At 38.2% G+C, this 13,878-nt stretch overlaps 1 protein-coding gene across 5 annotated transcripts in view; it reads right to left on the bottom strand.

The window, feature by feature from the left end:
• Nucleotides 1–12,359, bottom strand: part of slc12a7b (solute carrier family 12 member 7b) — a 68,745-nt gene extending 56,386 nt beyond the window's left edge. For 2 of the 5 annotated variants that reach the window (XM_055007100.1, XM_023262662.3), the window contains exon 1: nucleotides 12,032–12,358. In XM_055007100.1, the coding sequence (XP_054863075.1) occupies nucleotides 12,032–12,260 (229 nt within the window). In that variant the 5' untranslated portion in view covers nucleotides 12,261–12,358. Of the gene's footprint in view, nucleotides 1–12,031 lie in introns of all 5 variants that reach the window. The other 3 variants (XM_023262657.3, XM_023262660.3, XM_055007101.1) reach the window with 2 other exon arrangements.
• Nucleotides 12,360–13,878: the final 1,519 nt, after the last annotated feature.

Raw genomic sequence — 13,878 nt, 5'->3', positions numbered from 1 at the left:
ACTCACAGTGAACAGACTGGCAGCTATAGCACAGTTGAAATCAGCTACTATTTATACTATTCCAGGGAATGGTTTTATGCGTGCTGAAAGGGAAGGAATAATCAATACCATGATCTGACAACCTAATGCTCACAAAGAATTATGGTGCTGCTAAGGTAGCAAACACTGCACTTATCTACTCACTGCTGAATGGATGAGAAGTGATGTAACTGGCATCTGCTCATTAAGTGGTCAGACAGTCAGACTTTTTCTCAGGGACAGTCAGAGCACCCAGGCCAGGAGGACAATGTACTTTTTGTGAGAAAGTTCACAACAGAAGACATGAACTGAACACTAGGCTAATACGCTGTGACAAAAGCAGCTCTCACACAAATTTTCTCCACGTCATAATTGATTCAAGGCATAATATGAAGACACGTGAACACAAGTGCATGCATTACATAACTTCATTCTAGACTCCTCTCTGAAAGAACCACAGGGGCAGAAAATAATAAAACTAGCCATTACTGTATCAGCGGAAAACACAGGTTAACTTCAGTTCAAACTGTTTCAGATGGCCCCTAAATACATGCAATATTTATAACTATCAATTAAATGATGCTCAATTTTGAGTGTTTTCAGAGTGTTTTCTTACTAGCAAGTGATTTCAAATATAATTTTCCATTTAATGATAAGGAGATGAGTTGTTTAAAAAACATCCCTAATCTGCACAGTGTATTATTTCTGTGGCATGACAAAACAGCAGTTCACTGCTGTATGGGAAGTCTGCACAAGTGGTATAGGGCATATGCAAAGTTCATGGTCCTAGCTAACTTCACAGACAGTGATGAATTTGACTGCCCAGAAAATAACTACATTTAAACTGTGCTGAACTTTTTCTCTGTTGGCTTTGATTTCTCACCTCAAAATAGAAGCATTCATTGATTCTGCAGGGGGAGAGACTGGATTTGTGACAGAAGGACAGGCCAAGGACACAAATCAGGGTATGGAGAGGAGCTCAGCTCTCTCCTCTCACAGACATCAGATTATTTTAAACGAAAGAGATAATCCCATCTTTTGTTTGATCTTGAAACGCCTTGTTTTTTAATTTTCTCTATTAAATCTGCCTTTTTTTTCCCTCTGGCATGTTTTGAGGATCCATGATATATTGAACTACAAAGAGATGTTTAGGGACTCTAACTCATAAAGATAATATCATTATTTGTGTATGAAGAAACAAAAATGTACTTAATACAGTTGTTGTCTTGATTCAATTCATGTAATGTAAAAGCACAACAAAAGATACAACAAAAAGGTTTCCGGAATTGACACAACTTTCAGTGTAATATGATGAAAGCAAGATAATAACAATCAGATATCAGCAAAAATATTTGTCCAATATTGAGATGCATTTTTAAAAAGTAAATACAGAGTGAGTCTAAAAAATAAGCTAATATTGTTCTTCAGGACATGAACACAGCAAAAATTAAAACTATCTGTACATCCTGGCAGCACTTGCGAAATCAGAACACATCACTTCATATGTCTGTGACATTCTACAGCCCCTTAGCAGCTCAACCAGTGACTGACAGTGCCCCCTAGAGGGGAGACAAGGAAGAAGAGGAGCATTCTACTGAATGGCACTGTGTAAAACCGTAAAATACACTACAGATATAAAAGACATCACAGTGGTTACAAATTAGACTATCAGCACTTTATCGTGTCATGTGAGTTTAGGTCACAGCCTTTGTCAAATGTCATCTTTCGCGCTCTTTATTATTTCTTCCTTTTTTCAAAGTCCAAATTCTCAGACTCCAGCTTCTTAAATTTGATTATTTTCAGGTTTCTTTCCTCTTCTGTGACAGTAAACTTTGGGTTATGGACAAAACAAGATATTTGAGACAATGTCAACAATGATCCACATTGTTCGCCACTCTCTGACATTGTATGGTCCAAACAAGTAATCAACTAATAGAGAAAATAATAGCTTGTTCAACCAAAAATGAAAATAATTGTAGTACCGTACTATAAGCTCGTAAGTCCCAAGTGTTAGCAGAAAATAACCATGATACAGTGAGAAAAAAATGCAGCAAGTGATTTAACAGAGTAATTTTGCTTGTCTCTTGTCGAGTACAACAACAATTGTATAAAGAATGCCAGTTCCCATTAATGCCTTCTGCTGCCCTGGTTTCTGTTTGACTAGTATCTTCTCATTCTGTAGCAGATAGAGACAGATGACAAAATTAATTTAAAAAAACAAAAAACAAAGTGTGATGCCACAGCAGCTTTAATGCACCTTGGCATTAGTTCTCCAAGTTTCTGGAACATCACCGGAGGGATAAACACCATTCTTACAAAGAATATTCACCTATTTGGTGGTGCTGTATAACACATCAGTGCAAAATCCCCCACAAGTGTTAAGTTTGGTCAAGATTTGGTGACTGAGGCTACAGCACTTTTATCAAACTGTTCAGTGGGCTCTGCTGTCCTATGAATGAGGGCATTGCCTTCCTGGAAGAGACCACTCCTATCAGGATAGAAATATTTCATTAAAGTACAAAGGTGGCCACTAGAAAAACTGTAGATGAACCTTTGTTCAAACTCATTTCCTCTTTTTCACTTGCCAACTTGACACTATATTCCAATCAACTGTGCATGTTCAGCAATTTTTTTACATGTCATAGAGCATGACTGCATGTCAATTGTTGGATTTCACCATGCAGAGGACCTGTGTGGAAACGTCTGTATTTATTATGTTTCTCTACTTGTTTATTCAGATTTTTTTCTTTAATTTGTCAGTCGTCTGTAGCTGAAGACTAATGATGACACTCTATTGCCCCCAATTGATCACAAATGGAAATGCACCAGTACAAACCCCAACAAAACAAATTATAGAAACACATTTGTTCTGTTATTTCTTCACTTATATACCACCACCAATCAACATACCTAGTAGTATTATCAGGAAACTATGTAATCAACTGTAAACTGGCAAATGGAAAAGAGTTTTTTATAAGCACTGGGGAAACAATGCCAGCCATCATATTCAGTCAGACTTTCCTAATGTCTGGCTATGAAGTGTTGACTGGATTGTTCAGTGTCCTTTCTAAAACATTTCCATTACATGGAACTCAAGACAATGGCAAGATCTACTATATGAATAAATTAATTTGTTTATAAATCTATATAATCATGAGCTGAGGTGTTATGGAAAAATGTGAAGTTGCAATAAGCTATTCAAGGTGAAGCATAAGCACATTATTTCTAATTTAAAAAGAAATGTAAAGACCACTGTCTGCATCATTTAAGCCGCACCCATCTCAGGTAACGGCACACTTGCCCATCATGCATCCATTAAACACTGTATTTAGCACAATAGGCTCAGATGACACTGTTCTCTCATCTGAAGGTTAAGGTGTTTCCCCTTCATATTGCTGTGTCCTCCAAAATCAGATGTAACATTCAAGACTAACTTTGCTACAAATGCAACTCAACCCTTGCTACAACTTAAACTAACATACCATAGCATAGCAGCAGTATTTTATATTAATATAAGCTAAAAGTAAGCCTCATTAAAATTAGAAAGCACAATGAAACATTGCACTCGAGATGTTTCATTTACACCCTGATTGAGTAACAGCTGACAACATTCATGAGTTAGCAAATTAAAAATGTGTTGTCACATAACCGCCAATATCACTTATTAACACAAGATATAATATGTTCATTTGTGAGCTTTACGCAGGCTTACACTTGTAAATGTATGAATGCCAGACTATTCCTTTAAGTAAGTGACATTACAGAGAATAACTGACAATTCCTTTGTAAAAGGACCATGAAGTTATCTATACTATCAGGGAGGACCAATAATCTATCAGCATTTGCAAAACATAACCAGAAAAAATACAGTCTTTGTTCTCACTCCAGCCTTTATCTCCCTTGATATGCCAGTTAGCTGACAGTAATACCGACCAATGAGTAAGTTCAGCAAAAAACAGAAGTTGACTCAAGTGCTTTGGCAGCTTAGTTCCTTTTTGGGAAGACAGCTCAGTACAAGTCATAAGAGAGGCTGGAAGTGATTGAAACTTCCACTATATCATTTTCATCTCTGTCGTCTTACTGGACTGTAGTCATATAGACTGCTTGCAACAGGGGTGGGCTTAAGAAGGTTATCCTTAGTCCCTTCATTCAGAGGCAAGCAGAACATGACACTCACCTGATGCATCTCTCTACACATTTCTGACATTTGATATTCACCATGTAACTCTGAATGTACCAAGCTGCACTTTCTCTCTGCAAATACCTGAGGTGGACACAATAATCTGAACACCTTATCAATACAACACCGAAATTAATCATTACATCTTTGTGCAGATTTGTGGTTGCTTGTTACTGTTATTTGCAAAAAACTAGAAATAAAAGACAAAGTATGTGTTACAGAGCTAAATAAACATTTTATCAAGTAGAATAGGTAGTATTTCACGCTGACACATTTGCAATTTGAGTCTACACAATAAATCTTGGCCAGCTCCTGTTGTAATGAGGCATAAGGCCTCATTTGGCTGTATATTGTCCTACACCAGTATTTACTGCAATAGCAAAGCCAACAATGCTAAAATGACTCATAGTAAATGCTTTACTTATCCTTGCACATACTACTGCCCAAGAGATGGAAAACCCCATGACTACTAACCCCAATTGCAGAGAAACTCCAGCGGAAAAACACACTGTGCAGTTTTTCCCATAACATCTGTTCAGTGTCTGTTCAGCAGCTTTCAGGTGCTGCTATCAGTCTGACCGCTTGCATTGTCTGCCTGAACTAAACAAAAGCTGCACTTTTATGTACAGAGCCAGAATTGATAAGAACAGGATTTCAGTTGATTATATTAGTGCTTCCATTTTCAGTAAGTACAGTGCATTGATTTGCAGATATTTTGTGCATTTATAATATTTAGGAATATCCCAATTAGGGCTGCAACTAACAATGACTTTCATTGTCGATTGATCTGATGATTATTTTCTCAGTGAACTGATTAGTTGCTTGGTATATAATGTCAGCAAATCATTAAAAACGTTTGTCAGTGTTTCTCAAAGCCCAATATGACATCTTCAAATGTCTTGTTTTGCTTATAACACAAAAATATTCAGTTTACTGTCATAGATGAGGAAAGATCAGAATTGAATAAATAAATATACTCAAATCAATTAATCAACAATAAAAATAGCTTTTGATGAATTTAACAGGAGACAAGAAATCATTTCATAGCTGCAGCTCTTGTCAGTTGCGGGCTTTTTGGCCCTGATCCCAAATCGATGGGGTGTCTGCTGATTTTCAGTCTGATCTGAAACTTGTATGTACTAACACTGGAAAAAAATAATAAAAACTAAATAGCCAGCCAGCTAAAACTGTCAAATGGTCAAACTTGCAATTCTGACCACGGCTAATCAGTGATGTCAAAGAGGGGGTCTTACAGTATTTCGAAGTTTGGTATAAATATTTAACTGTTAGATGGGATAATGGTTTTTTTCTGTAGCAAATAACTGTATAACTTCAAATAACTTCAACAACTGTAAGACAAGAAGGATGAGATCTTGCGTGTCTTGGGGTCAGGATCGAGTAAAAGTGTATTTGAAACTCAAACTGACACCAGCAGGCTCCCACCATCTGTTCACCCCAGGTTAACTAAATGTGCACCGTCACAAAGTTGTATTATTGTATTTGTAAAATACTCTAGTATTGTATTGTACTTGGATTATTACTATGGTGTTATGTGTACTATAAAACTGGTATAACAGCCTTGAATGAAGGGTATGACACCAGTGTTGACCTTTGAAAAGAAATGTCCAGTACAAAGAAATGACTTGATGAAGAGGACATTTTGAAGACTGGGTTAGATTATACCAGAGAAAGAGGGAAAGTTCTCTGAAAACCCCTCTGTGTGACAAGGAAAGGACACACACCCTCCTCATGAGTGTTGCGTGTAAACAAGGAGCAACTGGAACAAACATCCCACGCAGGACTAGCAGAGGAGGCAGCGGATTGTGAGGCCACGCAGGAGCAGCAACCGATATAGTGGACACCAGGGCCCAGTTGGTGTTCATGTGCTGACTGCTGGGCTCCAAATAAAGCTGAGGGCAGCACATGACACCCAAGGTGCATTCCTTTTGAAACATGAATACACACACGTTTGCAAACGTAATGCTACATAATGACGAGAATCTGAAGACTCATATTCATTTACTAATCCTATCCCATTCACGCTCTTCAAATTATAATCAGTGTCGACAATTATTAGATGGTCTTCTACTCCCTCCCCCCCAAAAAATAATCCCATCTTCTGAACTATCCTTATCCTAATCTGAGTTGAACGGACATAAACAGTATATATTAACATCAAGGACACCTCAATACCTTTCACATGTAGTAGATTGTCTATGTATATCAGTGGTGATGTTGCCAGAAAAGGATGTTCAAACACCATCTTGATTTAAGCGGTTTTGCATTTAACAAACTTACCACACAGTATGTACATGGCAAAAAATAGCTCATCTGACTAATTTTGTAAAGCCTGTAGGGTTCTAATGGCGTAGGAGTACTTGGGCTCTTTCATATTACACTTTGCTAAAACTGGGGAATCTGTGAGAAACACATTTTTAAAAATATGCCAAAATCAAAGTAGAACCAACATTTTGACTTTCAGAGTGACTCTTGGAACTTTCCTGTCTGTGCAATGTCACCATTTTCACCAATTACATATCCCCAGCTCATAGTGCAGCCTTTTTATTAAAATAAATACTCTGTCCAAGCCCCAAGTCAGAATAACTCATAGGACATCATTAGACTAACGTTTTTAGATTTGATTTGGAAAAGAATCCTCAATAGTCACAGAAGCATTACACAAAAATTTTGTTGCGGTGAATTGATCTTGACAAGAGTTGCATGACTCCCTTTGGAGAAAACAGGAGAACTCAACAGCACTAGCACTGAACAAAGAACGACTTATTCCTACAAAAGTGCATAAGTTGCAACATGTATCCTTCTGTGCTACTGTTAAGCAACAGAGGGTGACAAGCAAGTTTGTCATAACCAGGTACTCTTTGTGTTAGCCAGCTTAACAAAACCTAAAACCTCAAGCAGAGACAGTGGATATCACGACAGTGGTTGTCAACATTCTTTGTTTTAAAAAAAAGTTATTACAATAAAGAGCTATGACTATAAAAATGCATTACGGTATAAAGCGCTGTTACTGCAAGTGATGCAACACAGGAATGGTGGTAGAATATTTTTAATTGTTCAAGTTAATGTATTTATTTACTACTTAGTGCACTCGCAATGCAGTCACTTATGTTACGGTGGAGTAATGTGACGATAGCCGTTGGTTTGTCTGTCTTTTATCAACATTACTCAAAAATGGATTACAGAATTTAGAGATGAAATTTTCAGGGAAGGTCAGAAATGACACAAGGACCAATTGATTAGATTTTGGCAGTGATCCAGTTTATAATTTGGATCCAAGATTTCTGTATCATTGTTAACGGCACGGAGTCACTGTAACTCTGACAACAACTGAACACTACGTCAGCTGCCTGCTGACGATCACATGATTGTGATCCTACTATAAATCGACCACTGTGGCATTCTTGGGACTTATCTGTCAGAAATGATACAAGGAATGAGTAGCCTTGGCAGAGTACTGCGCTCTCTGAGTGCTTTTCTAGTTTCCAATGTGACAGCTACATATTGGAGTTGCTAATCTTTAAAATGTATAAATTTAAAGAGACACTCAAGAAGTGCATCTAGGTTTGACTCTGTCCCATAAAGAAAGATAGGTGGAAATCCTTTTAGTTTTTCAACCAAATTAAAGTGAAATTAATTGTATTGATTGAATACTCTCTGCGATAAATAGCAATTGACTAATCAGTTTTCTAATCTGTGTTCCATTAGCTATAGTACCAGCAGTGAAAAAAGGGCTTGGTAGCATAACAAGACCAAGCAGAGAAATATGTTGATACAATTTTTGCATCATCAACTGAATGCAAGTAGATTCCTGTAGCGATGCAACACTTGCAGTATGTACTACCGCAATGGAACAGCTTCAAACTGTGACATTACTAACATTTGGCTCAACAGGTTTGCAAACGTAATGTAATCCCTTAGCTGAGAATCAGTATCGCTCATAAGTAACGAGGTCAGGACAGACTTGGTAAGAGTGGTGCTTCTGACATCCAAGCCTCTGAACAGAACCTCCTTTGGAACAGGTTAAATGTACAGCATCAGTTACCATGGTGATCTAGCAAGTTTGAAGAGAGTCACCTTCATGATACTAAAAATTCTCACTCAAGGCTGAACATGATGAGCTAACTCATTAAACTCCCTTCACAGTACAGCCCTAAGGTCTTCACAGTGTTTCCTAAGCACACAGCTCTTCCAATGTATGAAATGTCAGCGCTGAGAGATTGACAGTCTCTCCCTGTGTAATGTTGCATCAAGTTTAAATCCGACACCTTTTGGAGACCCTGAACTCTGCAGAACCTCATTTATCTTTCACTGCCTGCTTAATGTCTCATAAATACAAATGAAATATTAGTTGTTCTCAGCCTCCGTGACAACCGCAGGGTGCATCCTCTCTTGTACCCTAAAACTGCTTTATGTCATTTCATCAACTATGACTGTAGAAATTGCATTTCTGGTTAAGACGCTGTCTGCTGTGTATTCTTAAATAGAAATAATCCATCATTAAACATATGCATAAAATACACAGTTGATTACAATAACAATTTTAACATATTTGGAAACTTACTTTCGTCACGGATCACCTTTTCCTTCACATAGTCAGGAGGACTGCTAGGAGCAAGCTAAAACACATTTTTACATTGCTTGAAGGGCATTGAGAGGAGGGCTAGACAGTGCAACAAACAACCGCTATCATTAACGCAACAGCATGTTCCACTCTATCATTTTCATTTCTTCATAGCCACTGCTTCCTCTTTACAATATTTATTACTTAATCACCCTCTGAACATCTGTTTTGCAACCTTGAAGAGAAGTAAAAAACAATGTTCCACTTCAGCTATATTTTCAAATGTATTAACACTGTGTTTGATTTTGTTAACATAGTTTTCTTAAGGCCAAATGAAATCCCCGTTATTGACAAATGGAAAAGTCAAACGTACTCTCGGAGGAGAGTTTAACAATCGACAGCGCTTTTCTCTGAGACAAATAAAAATGTAAACTCATGAAGGAAGAAACCTTAAAGTAATCTCTTTTTACATGACCTCTGAAATGTAAAGGAAAATTTCCTTTCTTTATGTATTAAATAATCTGCCTGCTTTATTCAGAGTCATTAGGTACTTTCAGTTTGGACAACAAAGTCAAAAAAAAAAAAAGACTTTTCCTAAGAGCATACTGGTATGTACAAGTTGCTCGGTGTTACTAAAAATACTATAAGGTGGTGCCACTGTAATGGAAAATGCCAGACCATCCACTATTCAAGCATTATCTAAACTCATTATCTGCTACGGTTATCAGCTTTATCATCCAGGAATTTAATTTAACAGAAGCACCCGCACATCAGTAAATAGATTGCAACAAAACAAGCAAGTATCCTCTACTATTTGTCATGTATTGATCGCAATACAGTGTCTCACAGATGAAGCAACTGAGGAAATTGTAATCTAAATAACTCAGAATAAAAAGTCAATATGTAAGATACCATGATGCATGATACATCAGCTGCCAGAGGCTTCAGAAAATACCTCATTTAAAATTGAACAAGTATCACACCTACTGTTCTTTATCAAGTTCATTTTCACCACCACCTAAAGATGTTAAAATTAGTTCAAATACAAGTAGAAGATAGTTTAGTCTACAATATGTAAAAATGCAATAAGTAACACCATCAAAATGTTTTTTTTCCCTAATAAATCAATCATCTTACTGCAGCAAACCCCTGAAAAGCACGAGTCTTATATGCTCCTGAATAGAATATCTGTCTTAACAACCAAAAAACATTTAACCGCCACATTCTCTGATTTCGACACCAATCAGTTGCATGTGTCCACAGAGGAGCCAGAATTATATCACAAACACTCAGAAGAATAAAATATTTGATAATGATAGCTAACACAAAATGTAGTTTACTATAGGCTAGCTAAGAAAAATGCACGGTAAAGGCCACAACAAGCCCAAGCACTGCATACACACGCTATCTCAAGTGCAAAGATGCACATCCATCTTCTTACTAAGGGAATCTGATTTAGAGTGAAATTTAATCTGTGCATTTAAATGGAACAGACAGGTCCCAACTTGTCATTGTATTATAGAAGAGGAAATCATGTGGAAAACATTTTCATGGCTCTGCAGCTCTGTGCTGGCTCAGCCTCCAGATGGACATGCCTACCACTCTCATGAAGTTTATGGTGTCTAAAAAACAACCTTCTAAATAAATAAAATATCTCTACGCTCCAAGTTGAGCGACAGACATGAATATACTAGAATTTATATCCAGATTGCATAATGTTTGTGCATCTGTACTGTCTATCAGCATGCGGTCCTGAAATCCATTCATCTTTTTTTACACAATCTCCATGTCACACTCATCTCTGCTCATATAATTTAGTTCTCTAAACCATCCTCAACAGTTTTATTAGGAATAGAATTTGACTTGTTACCCACCTAGCATCTTGCACAGCTCCAGGCACATGGAACATGTTTTCATTGGACCAAACATAACAAACTGACATGCTATGTCAACAGCAACACTCTCCTCTGTCCCTATGGTTCATCTCCAGAAGAAAATAACTACCAATGTAATTTTTTCTAACATTATTACTCTTCCACTGTGACAAATGACAAAGCCTGTGTCAGTGGAAAAAATGTAAAGTTAAATTGGTATTTAGCTATAGAAGTAACAACGAGAATCCACTGTGAGTCCCTGGTACATAAGAACATATTACATTCAAAAGAAACCACAAATACTGTCTCATTTTGGCTGCTCTGCGCAGTTCAACAAACCTGTGTGTGCTTGACCGATCACCAATCAATACACTCAACAGATTGTCTATGCACACACTAAACCATCAGCACACTGTCATTTAGCATGCTTGCTTGGTCTGTGTGCTGGGCAATTATTCCTCCACCTTCTAAACACCAACCTGTTGCTATAGAAGCACGTGTTTGCCAGCAACTGACTGAATGAGACTTGAGAATAAAGCGTAAAGCCAAATTATGGTTCAGAGCTGAAGGATTATTCTGTACGATAAACCAGCCACAGCAGCTATACAGTGGGGTTTTAAAAACATCATGGACATATCATGACTTGTTTTATGAGCTTCAAATTATGTTTTCCACAGTGAATTAATGACACTATTTTGTGGTATAGAAGCATCTTATTTCTTATGCAGGATCATTGTTTTATTATTATCATTATCTTGTGCGCTCCATTGTTTGTGATAGATAGCACTGAATTTCATTTTTACATAATACCAAGGTGTCAAAATCCAGTCATATCAACCGACGTTTTTACTTTTTCCCGTGTGGCAGCAAAAAAAACCGAGACAAACTAAGACTTAACTGCTTTAACTCTTAAATAAACAAAGAAAAAATTATGGTTCTTTCGAGTCAGAGTGGTGGTAATGCACAGGGAGTTCAGCATAGGCTGCTCTGACTCACTCTTAATTAGCTGAGACTCATTTTAATGTAGTGCTAATTGTAATTTCCTGTTTGTTAAAAGGGACGGTTTATGCTAGCAAAATCTCCCCGAGCACTGTAAATCCTAAAATAGAGTACACATGTTCTCAGTGGACCGTTTGGTGACATTTTGGTTAAACTTCGACACAAACTATACAAAAATGTTTTACAGCACTCAAAACTTTTTGTGGCTCATGTTATTATCACCAGGTGCAGTTTCCCTCAGCTTTGGGGTCCCGTCCCCCCCGGCTTCATTACATAGCTGCACGACAGCCAGAGCCCCGGCGAAATGCGATGGCTAATCCTCTGCTAGAGAGGTGAGATAAGAAGTGGGACACGGAGTCTGTCCCTCAGCTGTCTTACCGTACTTGTTCGGCTCCCTGTTGTACTCCAGGATAGGAACCACTGCGTTGGGGTCCTGCGCCTCCAACACCGAGTCCTCTAACGTCTCTTTTCCCTCCCCTGTGGCAGCGCCGCGGCTACTGCTACTGCCGGTGTCTGGTGCCGGGTCAGCCTCAACCGCGTCCAAGTTCTCCCCCTCCCCAGCGACCACCCCTCCGTCGACGGGGACCACCACAAATCTTTCGCCCATGTCCCTGCTCTTGTGTTGCCGCACTGTGAGTGGAGGAGCAGCAGCTTCCCTCTGCGGTCCGCAGACGGTGAGAGCTGCCACACGAGACAGCGTACAACAGACACACGCTCACGCGCTGACCAGAGGATTGATTACAGTATAGATGAGCCCGCCTCATCTGTCGCTGATTGGCTGAAAGGGCCGAGGAGCGCTGTCAATCCACACCAGGAACCATTCAGAGCTGCTGAAATGTTTTAATAGTGAAATGAACGAGTTTTAACATTTGCATCAACTTTATCATATTCTCCTTATATCACAAAATGTCTGGCGTTAATTAAGATGCAAAGTAGGCTCCAAACGTCTAGCAATTAAGAAAAATTAAAAATAAATTAGCCATGAATGCATTTTCAAACTTTTCTTCTTCAGTAGTTATGATAAACTTTAAACACACTCGTGGATATACCTGAAATATATAGTTTTTTTCTTCAAACTTGATGTAGCCCAAGCAGCTGAACAATGCAACTGAACAGAACACTCCTTAAAATAGTGCATGTGAGACAGTGCTGCCCTGCTGTCAAAGTGGCGCACATGTACTGGCATGTCACACTGAACTCATTACAAGCTTCTTTAATGATCTCAAAATAATGGGTCAATTAACACTCACTCTGCACATCCTCTGATATCAATAACCACAAACAGAAGATCAACATATCATTCTAATTTAAAAAGTAATGAAGGTTCAGTCATTTGCCAACATCTTGCCATAATAACTTTGGTATGTTACAGCTAAGAATAAATGGTTTGTCAATACCTCAGAATAGAGTGACTTCTCGTTTTCCAAACATTGACACATAGTCTCCATGCAGAAACAGATTTCAAAAGTCTCCTGGGCAAATATTTCTTGTTTTAAATTTGACCCACTTGCACATAAAGAAGCCTTGCTCCAATCGTTCTTTAAAGCATTTTTTTTTTTTTTTTACAGTTATGCTTTTTCTTTTTTTTGTTTGTCTATCATCGGGTTCATTTTAAGTCTGGAGCTTTTAAATCAAGTTTCCGTGGATTTCAGAGAAAACAGGCTGTCATCTGCAAGTCCCAGACCAAGATCGTCAACCTAACTCAATTAATTGTTCTCTGGGCAAAGACCAATCTGTTTACTCAGTTAATGGAAAATCCATTCACACGCCACTCTGATGACAAAAACGTAGAGAGCTGAAAACATAACCCCTTCATAGAGATTACATAAGCAGCAGCTACATAAAAAGCAACAGGTTACTTCAATGAGTGACTGGAACGCACCATAGGAAAATGGTTTATGAAGCCTGGAAATTTCGGGTCAGTAAGCCAGAATGAAGACCTTTCGTGGTTGTGTTCTTATAAAGCACAGTTCTTGCAATGATGTCAACTAAAATATCATGCCTGTGGCCTTTTTAGACAAAAGGTCTAATGTTTTTGAGAATGGAGCAAATCAATAAATTATTTGATAAAAACTGATGAGAGGTGGAAGGTCAAAAATATGACACTCTACTTACTTGTCAGGGAGGCAGACGAGGGGTTAGGGATGGTATGAGCCCTGCACCTCGAGCCTTCATTTAAAGGTCTGTTAACGTTTCATGCTGGAGAGTCAACCAAATGACTACAA

Source organism: Amphiprion ocellaris, chromosome 22 (assembly GCF_022539595.1).
Source record: "Amphiprion ocellaris isolate individual 3 ecotype Okinawa chromosome 22, ASM2253959v1, whole genome shotgun sequence".
Classification (NCBI taxonomy): Eukaryota; Metazoa; Chordata; class Actinopteri; family Pomacentridae; genus Amphiprion; species Amphiprion ocellaris.
The sequence above is the reverse complement of the archived record's forward strand: the minus strand, read 5'-3'. Positions and strand labels throughout refer to the sequence as shown.